General features: G+C 35.2%; 1 protein-coding gene across 1 annotated transcript in view; it reads right to left on the reverse strand.

Annotated features, from left to right (window-relative positions):
- The window catches only part of USP8 (ubiquitin specific peptidase 8), a 51,599-nt gene that overhangs the window by 19,748 nt on the left and 13,273 nt on the right, over positions 1-18,578 (reverse strand). Inside the window, exons 2-7 of the mRNA XM_027554026.1 lie at positions 17,139-17,307; positions 13,624-13,768; positions 8,943-9,028; positions 7,013-7,175; positions 4,576-4,618; positions 2,707-2,851 (exon numbers count right to left, since the gene is read on the reverse strand). Of these exons, the coding sequence (XP_027409827.1) occupies positions 2,707-2,851; positions 4,576-4,618; positions 7,013-7,175; positions 8,943-9,028; positions 13,624-13,768; positions 17,139-17,242 (686 nt within the window). The 5' untranslated portion in view covers positions 17,243-17,307. The remainder of the gene's footprint in view (positions 1-2,706; positions 2,852-4,575; positions 4,619-7,012; positions 7,176-8,942; positions 9,029-13,623; positions 13,769-17,138; positions 17,308-18,578) is intronic.

Raw genomic sequence — 18,578 nt, forward strand, 5'->3', positions numbered from 1 at the left:
ATTAAAATGTGTAATACTCACCCCAACATACACACTTAATACAATCATCTCCATAGCACTTATCAGTGGCAGATGTACATTTTAAGCTTTATTGTCTGTCTCACCTATCCTACCATCCTGTTAAAACATAAGCTCCACGAAGCAAAGATTCCTGTCTGTTCAGTGATTTAGCCCCAGCTCTTAGAACCACAGTAACTCAGCCCATCATGAATGCTCAGTAAATATCTGCTGAAATGATGGAATGAATAATAGAGATTTGTACCTCCAGGTAAGGAATTCCACATTATTCCTAACAAGGCATTTCAGTATTTAACTGGTGATGTTGTCAACCTGGGCAGAAACTTGTATTCTAAGTAAAACTAAATGGTTTAGATAATTTAAGAGAAAAAAATCCTGTTCCTATATAATAATGTTGGTTACCATATCTTCTAGGAAATAAGGGGAAAAAAAGAAATATAAAATACTGTTTTATAGTTAAGTCCCACTTGATATACAAAGATTAGAGATTAAAAGGATGCTTGGTCAACAAAGGAGGAGGAAAACTGAAACATGATATTCTTAAGGACAATTTCTGACTCTAAGGATATATTTGCCTAAATACACTTTGTCTAAAAACTCATTAGTATTCTTTAGAACTCTAGTTTAGAAAACAATAAAATCAGTCAGTACTCCTCAAACTCCAGTCTTTCAGGTACCCCCTTCACAAGTTGCTACAATTCTGCTCTCCTTTGTCTACTGTGTAATGTTTTAACTATTTAATTGAAAGTAAAACTTTACTTGAATTGTTTTTAACAGGAAAGTGTATGTTCCTATATGCATGAAAAAACAGCATCATGTCCAATAAATAAAGGATAATCCTAAAAGTAAATAAAACAGATCAGTGAATTATGCTATGTTCACATAATAGATCACCAAAGAGCAATGAGAATAAACAAATTACAACCGCACACAATAATATACATGACTCTCACAAACACAAGGTCAAGTACAAGAAGCCAGACATTGAAGACTTTAGACTGTATAATTCCATTTATAGAAACTACAAAAACAAATCTGTTGGTGGTTCCCTTGGGTGGATGGGGTATATGGATAGCCACAGATAGGTAGCATAAGGGGGGCCTCCTAGTGTGATGGTAATGTTCTGTTTCTTGGTCCAGACACTAGCTAAATGGATACATTCAGTTTTTGAAAACTGACTGGGCTAAATACTTAGGATAAAAGTGGTTTTGTATGTATACAATACTAGTAAAATAGGTATTCACCACCAGCTAGCTGTAGATACTGTTACCTGTAGAGAACTCTGAGGCCTGCCCTCTGGCAAGAAGGGGATATTAACAAATACTAAAAAGGAAAGCTAGCACCAACTGAAACATCTTTTAACTAATTCAGAAGGACTGAAACAGAAATTAAAAGGTAATCATTTTCTTGGTATGCAATTCATTGATCTTCAGTCTTCAATCTAAACTCACCTTGAGTTTCACATTAGTCAAATTCTTGCATTTTGGGAAACAGTTAAACTCAACAAAAGTCACCAGCGTTCTGTTAGTATAGGTAAGACCATTGAAGATTAATCATAACTCTGTCTTTTAAAATCCTAGAAAAAAATATTCATACCTACTTGATTAGACTATGCACTCTAATCTCATTTTTTTCCTTTTTAAAAAGTTCTTATTTTATTTAAAAATTTTTTTTCTTCTTTCCCCCACTTTGTCTTTCTTTCTAATCTCATTTTTAAATAGCATATTTGCAAAGTACTCTATTCTTCAGGTTGAGCAATTATAAGCCTCAGCAATGTGCTAGAAACTGCGCAAATTTTATTACCGAACTTTAAAAATGTATCTTTTTAAGATTCCTTAAGTTACACCGTAGATTTTAACTAATTCAGTAGCATAAACTAAGACCTAGAGAAGTTATATAATTTTTATAACACTCATAATAATGAAAATAGCCATGGAACTGGAGTTTTAGCTCTGTCACTATTATAATAATAGTTTCTAATATACAATATATTCATGCAAGTGACTTTAAATTCTTTTACAGGTTAAAGGCTTTTAAAAAAAGAAAGAAAAAGATTAGTAGGTCCTTACTAGTGCCAGACACTGTGCTAAATGTATGCATATGTAAAATCTGTCATTTAAACTTCTCAAAACTTCTCAGATAGGTGGTACTATGGGCTTAGAGAGGTTAGATTACTAGCTAGAAGTAATGTAGCTAATAAGTGACAGAGTTACACAGTCTGAACACAGCCTGATTTTAGAACCCGTATTTTTTCCTTAATCACTTAGCTAACCTGCTACTTCTTCAAGAAAGTATTTGTGTATCTCTTACCACAGGTAACAGTATGGGGAACTTAAAAACAGAAAACAATTCAACTAGTTTATCAGTTTAGTCAGTTTTGTAGATATGATTCACAAGCTCAAAAATAAAAAACAGGAGCAATTACTCAACAAACACCTGGGGAAAGAAGACACACAAAAGCAGTTTCATTCCTCTTCTAATAAGGCTCCAAATGCCACAGACAGGAAACAACAGCTGAACGGAATGTCTTTTACACTACCCCACAGAAAGCGTAAGGTGTGCCACTGAGGAACGAAGAATGAAAAGGACCACAGGAAAAGAAAAGACCCACATTTAGCATGGATGCTAAGTTGCAACATTTACTACTGTCCACAGCTTACCATTTTATCTAAATATACAATGACTCACCCTGGACTGATGGCTTCTTCAGGAACACTGAGAGAATCTGAAATATGGGAATCCAGATAATCCTGCATTCTCCGAGCATCCATTATAATCAAGCTGATGTTTTTATCCATCATCATTGTGTATAGCTCCTTCGCTGTGATTGCTCCTTGGAATTGAGAGAGACAATGTAAGTGACAAGAAGCACCCAGCTCCATGTGCTGTCATATCACTGACCACACGGCAAGCATAGTTTTCCTGGAAGTGTCGTATACTTGCTGTCCCATCACATTATTTATTACCTTTTAAACTAACTTTATACACAATTTGCTTTTGGCATTTATCAAGAAACTAGTTCAAAGCCTTTTTATAAAGACTTAAATACCAAAACTTGCTGGTGAATATTACAACTACATCTGGTGTTGGCTCTGTTGCTGTATAAAATATTAATAATATGTGTCTCATGAAAATATTCTAGTTTAAAAAATTAAGTCATTTGAGAAATGTCAACCAGAAAAAAAAATTTATGAATCAAAAGTTCTTGAAAGGTTCTAAATTTTTTAAAAGTCTCCTTGGGGTCTTTTCGGGGCTATCTGAAAACCTTGTAGATTTCCTAGAATAATAAGCCAAAAGTTTGTTATCTGTGTCCCACATGGGGTTGGTTAACCACGGTCACCTGTTTTCATTGGAACACAGCTACACTCATTTGTTTACATTGTCTATGGCTGCTTTCATGCAAGGCCCACAGGGCTCCTTAAGCATAAAATGTTTAATATTGAGCCCTTTAATATTTAGCAAAAATAAATACTCCCTATGTTGCTATTTTCCTTCCAGGTTCTACCACCTGAAGTGAAGATTACAAAGTACTACCAGGAGGCTTAAATACATACAGAACTATTTCACCTGTGTGAAGAACATAGTCACGCTACCGCCAAAGCTAAAATACCCAGTTGCTAATAACCATCTTACTTCCTTTTCTAACCACCAAGATCACTTTGACAGCAAAACAGTCCAAAGGGTGAAAACAAACCACCAAGAAGGGTAAAATCTAAGCAGGGTGAGATAGAAAAGAACATATGGATAAAAACTATCTTAGAATGAATTGGTAACAGCTTTCAGGAAGGTACCTCACTACACTCAGTTTTACTTTTTAAACTGTTGTATGGCAATATTTTAAATAGATAATTTTAGTGTTACAAACAATCACTGTTGAAGTTAAATCTTTTCTGAGAGAGGAAAACTTAGGTAACTGCCTAAGTCTTATTGTTTAGGTCACACCCTTGTTACTGGCACGTCAACACCACCTATGGATAACATCCAAATTACTGGTTCAGATTTTTTTTGAGGGGAATGAAAGAGGCTTTGAATAATTAAGTCTACCACTCAGAGTCATAAGTACTAACAGTTACTTATATGACGTTTACTGTGTTCTAAGAGTATCACAGGCATTAACTCGATCACTCCTTACAATAACCCTAAGAAATAGATGCAATTATTATCCCCATCGTATGGGGGCAGGGGTGGGGGGGTGGGGAACTGAAGTAGAAAGGCGAAGTAATAAGCTCAAAGTGAAACTCAGAAGAGTGTACTCAAATCTGAGAAGTCTGACTTCTGAGAGTCCAGGCTCTCACCCACTATGCTAAGGTACATCTTGGGGGGTAAAAATGACAAGTACCAACTGTAATTTTGATGTTTTCAAATGTATATTACCAAAAATATTCCCTATGATATCTAAGTATAGACTATAGTGCATTTTCAGTATTACTGTACAAGTTAGGAAAAATGATAGAAGCTCACATATAGATGAAACGAAATGCTAAGATCTCACTGTGTAAAATCTGAGATCAAGAGATCTCAATAACCTAAAAACTCTCTCTTTCTGAACACACTTACCTTTCTCTGTAGTCTCATTTTTTTCACTCTTTTCACCATTTATCTATTTCATAGGGAAAAAAAAGTTTCAACTTTAATAGAAACAAAAATTTTTACAGAAAGAAAAAGTCCAACTTTTAATACTTCTTTGAAACTGAAAGCCTTCTAGAAAATGCAATGTGCAGGGTATTGGCATTTTATAAAAATACAGATGAACAGTAACGGCATTAGCAGGCTACTCTGACAACAGCTGAAACAACTAGTAACATCACATTCATACGTCATTTCCTCAAATTTTTCTCCAGTTAAAGGTGAAATATAATTTCAAAGCACAAATTATTAGAGAAACTTAGTCTTTAACTTAACAAGACAGCACTTCTTACAGTGAAATAAAAATTCCATTCCCTTCAGCATCCTCCAGTATAGACTTAAAGGAAAATGAATTAATACAAAATTTGTATTTCCTAACCAAGATAAAATGGGATAATTCTCTAAGGCAGTAGTCCCCAGCCTTCTTGGCATCAGGGACTGGTTTCGTGGAAGACAATTTTTCCATGGACCAGGGCGGGGGTATGGATGGTTTCAGGATGATTCAAGTGCATTACATTTATTGTGTACTTCATTTCTATTATTATTATGTCAGCTTCCACTCAGATCATCAGCCATTAGATCCCAGAGGCTGTGGACCCCTGCTCTAAAGTACTAACTTATTTTGCAGATGGGAAAACTAAGGACCCACAAGAATTTATAGATCTATTTCTGCATCACTAAAAGTAAAAAAAGAAATGTAGATTATGTGCCTCCTAATATGATATAATATAAAGTACACAGTATCACCTATAAGCATTCTTGTCAAAAAAAAAAAAAAACTGAACCTGAATCTAACTGAGCTCTTAGGCTGAACTACCAGCCTACAGGAAATATAGGAGACAGAGGAACAAGCTAAGTGACACAAGGAGGAAGTAATCAGATAAATCCAGAATGTGGTTCATTTTATAGAACTGATCTAGTATTAAAAAGCCAAATGCAAGAAATGAAAAATGAGAAGGAGACTCAAGTACAGGATGCTATAGAGACTTAAGACACATTGCAACCAAAAGAAAATGAGTGGACCTTGTTTGGATCCTGATTCAAACCGATCAACTCTAAAAAATCATGAGACAAGTGGGTAAATATTAGACTGGGCTTTATTTTATATCAGGGAGTTATTGTTAATTTTGTGAGGTAGGAAAACAACATGGTAGTTATTAAGAAAAACGGTCCTTTCTTTGAGATGCACACTAAAATACTTAGCGGTAACATGATATGTCATCCAGAATTTGATTGAAGAAAGAAGAGGTGCAGATAAAAACCAAAGCAAACGTTAGTTGATTATTGAAGCTGTGTTAACAGAATTTAATTGTATTCTCTTTTCAATATAAAAAGACTAAACAAAAGTAAAAGTAATGAAAGATAGCCTCGCTGTTGGAAAAGCAGCAAAATCAAAGTTTAAAAGTTCCTTTCATATAAGTCTTGGGAATCTTGACTTTTTTTTTATTAGCCATTTGACCTATAAATGAGTATGTCTCTACAGCAGTACTATTTATCTTACATTATGAGTTCCTAAAATCAAAAGATTGGATTTCTTCACTTCTTTTTACATAGTACCTCACCCACTATCAGAAGCAATTCAACTACTACTTCTTAATGAAATCAGTGATGACCCACATACAAATGATAGGTGAAAGCTACAAAATGCTTAGGAAAAATTAAAGCAGAAAATTTTACATGAATTTCAAACGTGCTTAAGGAATTATATTTTACAAAGAATAGCTTCTGAGGAGGTTAAAGGCAGGGAGTTATATTGATAACTGGTAGGTATCACTAACAGTTTCTGGCAAACAAATGATACAGCTGAAAAAACTACAAGTAATCGTTGAACAAAATGGAACCCAGAAGAAGGCAAAGAGGAAGGGGAACCTGGGACAGAGAAAAGAAGAAAAAGTAAAAGGGAAAAAATAAGAATAGAAAAAAGGTTTCATACCAAAGAAACAGTGTACCCAATCTTTCCCTAATGTAAATTACATTTATTAAAAAGGAGAGACCTTAAAGATCATCTATTTTAAGACCTTCATTGGCCAAACTAAGTCCCAAAACAGTTAAGCAAGACTTGATATGGGACCCGAACTCAGATATACTGAATCACAGTTCAAATGCCCTTTCCACAACTCTAGTAAAGTCTATAATGACTGCTAAAACCTAATAATATACACAACATATTTCTGTAGAAGCATCAAAAAAAAATCTGGAATCTACTAAAGCTAGAATTAATTAATTCACTTTCTAGTGAAAACCCATTAAATATTATCCTTACTGCCTAAAAAGAAAAGACACAGTGAGTGGTATTTCAATCCCTCTTACGCAAATCACGTGACAAGAAGAACCAGTCTTTCTAGCTCACAGAATAAACCTGAAATACCTTTTGGGTTTTGTCTTTGGCATCCAGTACATTTTCCAAAGAACTTTTATCTGATGTGCTATCATCCTCTCTTTCTGCTTCCTGCTTTTTCTGTTTCTGTAGCTGCTCTTTCTCCTGTCTGTCCTTTTCTTCAAGTTTTTTCCGAACTTCAGCTTCTTCATATCTAGTTGAAAAAAGAAGTCAAGATGTCTTTTATTGGCATAATGGTGGAAAGTAAAACATATCCAGTTCCTCACCTTGAAATATTTTATGGCTGTATTCTTTCAACTGAAATTCAATTCCGCCAGTGTTGTTACAAATCACAAATTTGCCCTCTGTAGATTTATTTCAAATTGCTCAAAAAGCTTGAAAAGATACTCTATGCTCTCACGTGGAAGTTGTTTAATATTCTTTTTGCTCTTTGCCTCTCACTAATTTCAATCCTTTGAAGATTCAAATATGCTGCCATTTCCTTTTCAAAGGATTTACAGTTCTAAAATCCTAAAGCTAACTATAAAGCCTTATTATTCAATACCTCAAAATACAAAAGTACAGACTTTAAATAAGTGAAAGAACCTAAAGCCCCAAAGATCGAGGAATAAAGAACATGATTATTGCTATTAGTAGTATGATTAGGTAAATCTAGGCAATACAAGAGTAAACAATAATGGGTAATCCCAAAATTAGAAGAAACTCTAATTCTACTTGGTTGATTAACTGGCTAAAGGAGAAAGGGAATAGTGATTCTAAATGATTTCATCCACCTTAACATATTTCAACCCCAAGATTAGCAATTCTGGAAAGGACCAAGGGAACACATTAGTTGGAAAAGATAATGTCTAAGTAAAGGCTATGATGTATACAAGTATCCCTGCTTTTCCAAAGTTTTCTTTATGCCACTTCACTTTTACAAAAGACTTATCCCATGGACGGAGGAGCCTGGTAGGCTGCAGTCCATGGGGTCGGGAAGAGTCGGACACGAATGAGGGACTTTCCTTTCACTTTTCACTTTCATGCATTGGAGAAGGAAATGGCAACCCACTCCCATGTTCTTGCCTGGAGAATCCCAGGGAGGGCGGAGCCTGGTGGGCTGCCGTCTATGGGGTCACAGAGAGGTGGACACGACTGAAGTGACTTAGCAGTATACATGAGTACCTGTTTTTACTAACTGAAACAAATCTGAAGATGATTTTCACTTATAGAAAAAGGTGAAAAATGAAAAACAAGTGCTTAGCAGTTTTTTTCAGCAAGCTGTTAGAGAAGTAGTGTACACCCTGGGCAGAGCTGGCACTGCCAAGCTCCTTCCCCAGGAACTACACTAGCATCTCAGCACCAAACTGTTATAACTTTGCACTGTGTCTGTGAGCATCTGTGCTGTACCTCGATTATTTGTTTTGTGCATCTGGTAACAAGACGTCTTCTAAGGTATTGCTTCTTCGCCCTCTGCCATTTCAGCTTAGGTATGGTTTCACAGAACACTTTACTTTCAGATAGCAAGGGAAAACCTGTTTAACTATAATAGGTTGGTGCTATTAACTGATCTAAGTACTGAAAATCCATTGAGAAAAAATAGTGAATTAAAAATAGTTCCCTTTTAATTTTGTTATTTAAAGAGTGACTAATGACTAAAAACTGAAACATATGGTGTTACAACATGTCACTGCAACATGAAGCATATGAGAAAATCATGTTTTTCTGAAGAATCCTGTCAGAAACTTAGAAAAAAATGGACTTGAGTTATAATCTAATACACCAATGCTTATCTTAACAATGTATCAGTCTAAACATTTAAAATTTTCAGTAAAGAATATTAATGGTAACACACAAGTAAGACTTTTTCCCCAGGAACTGAAATTTATATGCATGGTCATATATAAATGAACAAATTCTAAACATTATTTTTATCTTCTAAATATACATTTTTCTAAAGATTTCATAATAGTGTCCATACCTGAGTTTAAGGCTTTCAGAGAGTCTCTCAGCTTCTTCAATAGCTTTTTTGATGTTTGCAGGTCCAAGTATAGAATGAAAGTGGTCCTAAAATTATATGAAAACCATTTCATACTGTTGGTACTAGCTACTGCACATAGCACTAATGCTAAAACAGAAAATCATGCTGTGTATATAAACAAGTTTAGATAAAAATATGACGACTGAATAAAATCCTTTGTAAAACTTTAAACCTACATTAATGCATGACTTCTCCAGTTGTTTCAAAAATATTTCTTCATATCATTAGTATGCTTAAAAGTAAGTACTTGGTAACACATCTTTAAGGAGTGTAAATACTATTTTCATTGCTTATGAATAAGTGCCAAAAAAGCAAACTACATATTTTAGAAGCAATATATATTTTCCTACTGTAAATTTGTTACTTAGTTTTTTTAGTCTCAGAAGCAGTAAAGCAAATTCTATACCGATCTACAGCATAGCATTTTTCTTATTTTATTTATTTATTTTTTAATTTTATTTTTAAACTTTACAATATTGTATTAGTTTTGCCAAATATCGAAATGAATCCGCCACAGGTATACCCACGTTCCACATTGTGAACCCTCCTCCCACCTCCCTCCCCTCCCCCCCCTCTGGGTGGTCCCAGTGCACCATTTTTCTTATTTTAAACTGAGATGTTTCCTTCTGCTGCTGCTGCTGCTAAGTTGCTTCAGTCGTGTCTGACTCTGCACAACCCCATAGACAGCAGCCCACCAGGCTCCCTCGTCCCTGGGATTCTCCAGGCAAGAACACTGGAGTGGGTTGCCATTTCCTTCTCCAATGCATGAAAGTGAAAAGTGAAAGGGAAGTCGCTCAGTCATGTCCGACTCTTAGCGACCCCATGGACTGTAGCCTACCAGGCTCCTCCATCCATGGGATTTTCCAGGCAAGAGTACTGGAGTGGGGTGCCTTTGCCTTCTCCGATGTTTCCTCCTACCTGTATTTTATACCTACCTACCTCCCAACTGGAGGTAAATCACTGTAGACATAAAACAAGTTTTACACTTGAGGAAACCATAACAAAAAATCAAATGCCAGGAAATAAATCATCAATAATATAATCTATGTATCTACGTTAAAACACACACAGACACACACACACAGGTTTAGTACATAAATTATTAACAAGTACAATGAAGTTTAAAAAAAAAATCACTTCCCTAAGGGGACATTCACTGGATCTTGCAATCAGAGATATTTTCAAATCACGGCTGGTTTGACATGACAGTAGTATAGTGAGACTCAGCTAACTAAGTAATGGAACTAATTCGCCACAGCTTATCACTATGACTTTGCAAACAGAGCCTACTAGCACAATTCATCACAAATGATATTGTACTCAAAAGTTATGGAAGAGCTGGTAGGATAAATTTTTTGATAACAACTATCATATGTCTATCTAACCTAAAAGCAGATTGTATTTTAGTTGATTTTATTCTTCTAGATTAAATAAATAAAAGGGCATTCACCATGTAATTTTAATAAAAGTATAGTTTATTCAACATTATATCAACTAAAAATTGTAGTGGAAGGGAAGTGGAATTACTTCCATTATCACAATGTTCTGACTATTGATGTACTACTTTAAGAGAAAATAAAATATAATCATTAACATTTCTCTGATAAAAACAAAATATAAAGTACAACCAAAAAAACACTATGAGTTGCTTTGTTAATTTTTTGGTATGAACTCATTTAAAAGCCTGACTTAACACTGTTGAAATGCTGAAAAAATTATGTTTGGGCATGGCTGTTAAAAACTCCCAGAAGACATTCCCCTAATATCAGTGAGGTTTCTTGTCAATAATTATCTCTCTCTGTGCTCTTAAAGGAACACAGCTCAAGTAAGTATAACATTTTTCCAACTTTTCAATAGCATTGATAATTAGCAGAATAATGAAAAAAATGTCCAATAGTTATACAACTAAAAGCATTTGCTTCTTGGTTTACCTATTCCTGAACACACAAATTCAAGCAATTCTAATGCTTCCCGAACAAAATGGTTTACTAATAATAATATTTAGGATTAATTATCAAGATCACCATGGAGATGTAAAAAAATTTTTTTAAAAAGGAATAAAAATATTCTAACTGCATCTAGACTTTGCTGTACTAATATTTTCAGTATATCTGCCTTCCCTTTTTTTCAGATAACCCTAAAAAATTGTTCATAAACTGATATTTGTCAATGAATAAATAATAAACATGTTTTCTACTATTGAACTTGCTACATTAACAAGTTTTCTCTAAATCTTGGTGTAAAACCAGTGAAAAATGTTTAAGTTTCTGAAGAAGGCTTGGATTTAAAGGATGAAAACCAGAAAATATGTAGTTACTAAAATTAATACTTCATATACTTAAACTGCACCAGAGAAGCTGAGCTAAATGAAACAAAAAACAGTTCTACGACTGAAGCAGATGTGGTACCCCAGACAGAGCAAATAGAAAAAAACAATCCCTTTACAGAAAACCAAGAACTGAACATCTGCAGCATATGAAGTAAAAGCTTGGGTTACTTGAGCCTTTGCAGGGAGCTTCCTCACCTGAACAAGTCCTGCCACTTTCAACTATTAATGATACATTCTTCAGAAATGCAACAGATACTCTGTGGAAATGGAAAAATTTCTAACTGATTAAAATTTACTCCAACCTCTTCAAGCTTTAAAAAAAAAAAAAGTAAATACATAACCACTCCCAATCTTGTCAAAGAAAAAAAAAGTAACCACTAAGTTAGAAAAATAAAGCAAAAGTTAAGTAAGTACATAAAAAAATTGGCTCTACCACAAAAGACAAAAACGCAGACACCAAAACTACTGCAGTTCTCCAAATCTTCAAATCTTTCAGTATCTTTTTTATATTTCTGACAGAATTCAGATTTATGTTTTAATGAATAAAACATGTTTACAATAGAAATAAGCAGAATAACTGCCACCATTTATTCAATCACCCATCCAATATTTATAGAATACTTACAGTATGATAGGAATGATAATACAAGACTTATCTCTGATTCTTACCGCAACCCACCAAGAAGTTCCCCTTTACAGGAACTGGGGGTGCTCAGGATAGATGAAGGAACTTGCTCAGGAGCCCAAAGTGAGAGAGCGCAATCCCAACCCATGTATGTTCCACCCCAGTCTGTGAGGTTTTTGTGATGCCACCAGGGTCTTCCAGCACTGGGTTCTTTTTTATTATTTCATAAATAAGCCAAAGCTTTTAGTTGTGGGTAGCCCTTCATAACCCATACGTATGTATTTAGCAGAATGGCTTTTCTTCAATTTTATGTTGAGCAGAAACAACATGACTCAAAGACCCTCTGAGTAAAATGTCCATTACATAATTGTTATTTTCAGAAATCTTCCAGTGGAGTTAGGAAACACATCAGGGATGACAGGAAGTATTAAATACATGAATTATTTACTGGTTCTAAGCAGCATCTTTTTAACAGATATGGTAAAAACCATCAAAGAGGGTGCAAAATAGGGCTCCATCTTTATCTGAAGGTAAGTATGTTCAAGAATGTTCCAAGGGCAGGACCATTCCACCCACCTCTAGACAGGAAGATGAAGCTCCAAATGCAAGGGGCTACCTTTCCAAAGCTAGATCTAAAACCCTGTAAAGATTACTAGCATAATTTTGCTGGTGAGAAGAAACACCAGCAATCATTTGCCACCATTAAAGAAAATAGTAAAATTATCCCATAACCCACAACCAAAAGAAATCATCAGTCCCATTACTGTGGACAACAAAAAAAAAGGTTATTTTGAAGAGTAAGAGAACTTCTCTTTTTATGCTTCTATAAGTCAATTTAAATGAAACAAGCTAATTCTGCCACTAGTGAATCAAAGTAAAAATCACAATATTAATTCAAGAATGGCTTGTCTACCAGGTAAGAAATCTATGAGCAGGATTTTGCTACTATTCTCTAGTAGCAAGATCATTCCTACGTTAAAGGTAGAACCATGAACACAATATTCTTCCCATTTCTTTAACCCAGTTTCTGTTTTCTTCTTTCGTTTGTTTCTGGTGTGATAAAAATGCAATCATCTTCTCCAGCAACACTTATCCCAACCAAAAATTCTCTTTACCCACTAACACCTCTCCCACCATCCCTCCTGGTGCTTCAGCAAATTCAAAGAAAGGCACCTGGCTCAAAGGACTGAAAATAATAAATATATAAAAATGGAAGCGGTCAACATTAATTTTGCAAGCTGAGATCTTTAATATGGCTATGATGTCAATTAAATACAAGAGCTATCACATAAAAACAAGTGACTAAACCCTGACTCTTGAAAAAGTATAACTACAGTCATATATTTCTTACTTAATGCATGAATAAACTGAATCCTTCCATTTGACCTGGCAATAATTACAACAGAAAACTAACTACAAGTCTGTATGTTGCTATAAACTTGTTCTAATGCAAAGCAAATGAAGTGTGTGTATACAGTGCGAGTATGTACACACACACACACATATAAACTTGCAAATAATTAAAGTAAATCTTTAGTTAGCTTTTTCTGCTTGCAGAAGAATTTGAATTTGCTGCTTAATTTCAGGGTTAGTTAAAAATTTTAGAGATCAACAGCTCCACCATGTGATAATAACTTAGCAAATAAAAGCTTAGAAATAAAGGGTACCTGCTGTTGCATGAAATCAGGCCTTTTTTTGATAAGATTATAAACAGTCACATATTTCATATATAGCACATAGGCCCTTTCCTCATCACGATCTAATCTGCTTTCTTCTGCAGTCTTGAAGATCTTCAGGGCACTCTGTACATAACTTAAAATCAGAGGAAAACATAATTATAACACTTGACATCTGGGAGGAAAAAGTCATGTATAAAGTCTACAGAGAATCTCAATACATTTCATAATTTAGACTGCACTACTTCAGAATTGATACAAAGTTAGATATAAGTTTGGATACAACATGAAAATTTCCCTTATGCTACAATTAAATACTTACGTTTCCTAAATTTTTTGTATGTCACCAAACTGTTCAAAATGCACCTAAGACTAGTTTTTTGTTTTTTTTTAAACTTTACATAATTGTATTAGTTTTGCCAAATATCAAAATGAATCCGCCACAGGTATACATGTGTTCCCCATCCTGAACCCTCCTCCCTCCTCCCTCCCCATACCATCCCTCTGGGTTGTCCCAGTGCACTAGCCCCAAGCATCCAGTATCGTGCATCAAACCTGGACTGGCATCTTGTTTCATACATGATATTTTACATGTTTCAATGCCATTCTCCCAAATCTTCCCACCCTCTCCCTCTCCCATAGAGTCCATGAGACTGTTCTATACATCAGTGTCTCTTTTGCTGCTAAGACTAGTTTTTAAAAGATTACTACAAAAGATAATCCTGAGGCAAACAGTCCTCCAGCATCCATATAATAGTCATACTCTACAACAGAGCTGTATACTACTCGTATTGAAGTAGGGGAGATAAAATAGTTACTATTTTAAAGTTAAATACTTTTCAATTCTCCTTACTCTTTTCTAATTAACCATGATGTAAAATTCTCCCCACCCAAGAAACTAGAGCCAGGAAAGGGGACATGAGTTTAATCTTTTAGAGTTTTCTACACAATAGCTGAATGATTCACTGGCCCTAAAAGGAAAAGAGATTTAAAGTCTAAAAACATGTCATCTTAAAACTCCACTTCAATAAAATAATTTGAGGATTCTATGGCATTCATTCTAAGGACATTTTCCTGATTTAACAGTCCTCTGAAAGCAAATTAATAAAACAAACATTTCTACAAGAGGAATTCATTCACCTACAACTAAAGTTTCACCAACCAAGTTACAATACCGATCTTATACACGATATGCTTTATCAATAATTTATTTCTACAAAGCAGTGCATCCGGTTTTCTATATTTTTCAAACTATGCTCTAAGACTGAGACATGGATTAATGATGAAGTTGGTCAGGTGAAGGAATTAGAAAACCACAGAAAGGAACAGGGGCCAAAGCAGTCTCTAAGACGGAAGGCAGTCCTACACAAGGACAATCTGTCAGTGTGTATGCCCTCTCAAGCATAGCAGTGAAGGCCTAGAATAGAGGTAAACCAAACCAGAGCTTAGTAAGGAGATTCTCTAAGAGTTTAGGAGTGGGTGCAATAGCCCTTAGGTTTTTCCAAATTTCTTTTCACTAAGATGCACGTAAATCTCATGGGCCCATACATACCAGATCTAGCTGAGACGGCTGCAATGCCTGTGTGAGTCCAGTGAACCAGCCACACATCTTAAAAGGATTCTAGCATCCGCTAGACTAGTACTATGACATTGTAACAGTATGAGTTGTGGTGGTACATTTAGGAAGTTCCTCCAAGATACCACTTCCTGTGGGGTCAGGGTAGTCCTAGAGCTAAAGCAGACACTGCTAAAACAGATTTATCTATTTTAAAATTAGATGAAGCTCTCTGAGAAAGCTTCAAGATGGTTTTATCCTTCCCACTATTTCCTATTTGAAAATCATTCCAAGCGAGTGTAACAGAGCTACTTTCTCTATCACCCCATCAACACCAACTTGGCTCAAGAAGTAGGCCAGTCACTCTCATTCTTCCGACCCCTTCCCCACCCAAAAATCTTTTTGAAAGCCCATATTATCTTCAGTAACCTTTAAGAGTATCAGTTCATTCTAGACTTTTCTTTCCTGATCCTCTTTAAAGTTCTTACTATTCTGTCTTCATCCATGTTGTATTGATATTTTCTTCCCATCTTGTTCATTTCCTCTACAAAATGACTTATAAAGATGTCCCAGTGCAATCACAGGTTTAAGATGCCTCTTCACAGGTTCATTTAGAATCATATATATTATTTTTTAGAGCCTTACATTTATCTCCAGTCACAGGACACGTGTTTTCCCCCAATTTCTAAAATCTGACTGCCTCAAGTGTAGGGTATAAGGCTGGCAAGACCCACCTTTCTTTCTGAAACTCTCTCAACTCTGTAATAATATAGTTACATATGTCCAAATCGTCTCCTTTGTTGGTCAAAATAAATTCAGAAGAAAAGTTCCCCTACTGCCTCCTGTCCTTACCGGAGATAAAACTATCAACAAGTTAACAATTTTAGTGATATCCCATTTTAAGCTAAATAACTTCCAGTAAGTATCAAAATACCCAGACTTCTCCATCTCTACTATATTTTATCTCAGGGCAAATTCAGGAAGGTATTATCTCTAGCCTCTACTACAACATACAGTTGACTTCAACATAAACAGACTGCATGTCCTCAAAAACAGACACACAAAAAATAAACCATTATGTTAAAAGTTCATGTCAAATTGGCACAAATATGGTGCTGAATACGGCATAAAAAATACATATTTCTTTTTTTTTTAATCAAAGAAAGACTGCTGCTAAGTCACTTCAGTCTTCTCTGACTCTGTGCGACCCATAGATGGCAGCCCGTGAAGCTCCCCCATCTCTGGGATTCTCCAGGCAAGAATACTGGAGTGGGTTGCCATTTCCTTCTCCAATGCATGAAAAGTGAAAAGTGAAAGTGAAAACACTCAGTCATGTCCGACTTTCAGCGACCCCATGGACTGTAGCCTACCAGGCTCCTCCGTCCATGGGATTTTCCAGGCAAGAGTACTGGAGTGGGGTGCCATTGCCTTCTCTAAGAAAGACTATGCTAGAACCATATTTTATATATGAGATACACAAGAATAAAAATGATCTTCAATTAAGTACATTTATACTGTTGCAAAGACATTAACTGTGGCTGAATGAGGTTTGTAGAATCCTTGCAGACTTTACCTCTTAAACTTACAATGTGATACATTTGTCCAGAGAACAGATAATATGCATATTAGCAGAATATGTATGTATTTTGCCAAGATAAAATTAAGAACTTCTCTAACTCATTTAATAAAATGGAAATAAATTAAAAGTTAATAGCTATCCCCCACATTTCATAAAGTTATTTTATATCACTTTGCTTTTACAGAAGACCTAACTCAATACTTCTTTTTCAGGAATGGAAAGAAATTCGAAGGGAATTTTTGCTTTCATGAAAAAAAGATAATTGTTTCCTTTCTTTACACCATTTTAGCTTACCAAATACTTCATAGAACACTCTAATTTTCAATAACAGATGATACCTGAATATAACTCAAACTAGCAAAGTATACATACTTCTTAGTGCTTATTTTCTCTGGTTTAACTTCTGTCTTCTTATTGAGGTCTTTTAGTGAAGAACTGAGGTAGAGTTCTTTAGGAACTGAAGCCACGGCAGGCATGATGAATAATCTTTACTCTTCCACTTCCGCAATGAATCGTGTACTTCATTAAAAGGAGTTCTTTTCTGAAACAAAATGAACACATATAATCCTAAATCCACCAACAGATGAATTGATGAAGAAGATACGGTACATACATACAATGGAATACGACTCAGCCATTAAAAGAATGAAACTGCCATTTGTAGCAACATGAATGCAACTAGAGATTATTATACTAAGTGAAGTAAGTCAGAAAGAGAAAGACGAATACCATATGATATCCCTTATATGTGGAATCTAAAATACGGCACAATAGAACCTATCTAAAAACAGAAACAGATTCATAGACATAAAGAACGGACTTGCGATCGTGGCGGGGAAGGCACAGTAGAGAGGAGGGCCGGGGGGAGGGACGGACTGGGAGTTTGGGGTTGGTGGGTGCAAACTATTACATTTTGATAGGTAACAACAGGCGCTAGCACAGGGAACTAAATTCAATATCTGTGATAAACCACAACAGAAAAAATATACAGAAAGATGTAGGATATATATATGTATGACTGAGTCACTTTGCTGTACAGCAGAGACTGGCACAACAGCTGTAAATCAATTTATACTTCAATCAAAAAAGAGAGAACTTTTTCCCTATCACTTATTTCCACAATCTTAATGCTCTTCATTCTATCAGTTTAGGAATATTAGATGAATGGACATCAATGAACACTGACTCCTATGATGCTGAGTAAGGTACAACTTAAGGGGGGAAAAGGCTTCTGCTCACCTACGTCAAACTCCAAAAGTACCCCAATTTGCTTTGATTCTAGTCACATTTTACATTAAATATTAATGCTTTCTCATTTCTTGATACTCATCCCTTCCAACCTTGTGCCACTAATCCACTCTTATTCACCAAACCTAGCTATTTTTCTCTAAAAGTCATTGTTATAATTTTAAATTTTTTCTATCTATACCATCTCTATGCATCTACAAACACAGATTTAATTAAGCACTTGAATTAGTAGTCTCAGATCTATGCATTTAGAAACAAAGATCTCATATATAAACATTTTCTACTCTCCCCCCTGCCCCCCGCCCTGTGAGTTCTATGTCTAAACATATCAGTGATAGGGGAGAAAAAGCTCTGAACCATACCATAACTCCCAAATGGATTAATCAACATTAAATACATCCTTCTCCTTAGGTATCTAACTCATCAACAATGCATCTCCAGGGGAACACGTGTAAACCCATGGTTGATTCATATCAATGTATGGCAAAAACCACTACAATATTGTAAAGTAATTAGCCTCCAACTAAAATAAATAAATTTTTAAAAATTAAAAAAAAAGAAAAA

The sequence above is a fragment of the Bos indicus x Bos taurus genome, chromosome 10 (assembly GCF_003369695.1).
Source record: "Bos indicus x Bos taurus breed Angus x Brahman F1 hybrid chromosome 10, Bos_hybrid_MaternalHap_v2.0, whole genome shotgun sequence".
Taxonomy (NCBI): Eukaryota; Metazoa; Chordata; class Mammalia; order Artiodactyla; family Bovidae; genus Bos; species Bos indicus x Bos taurus.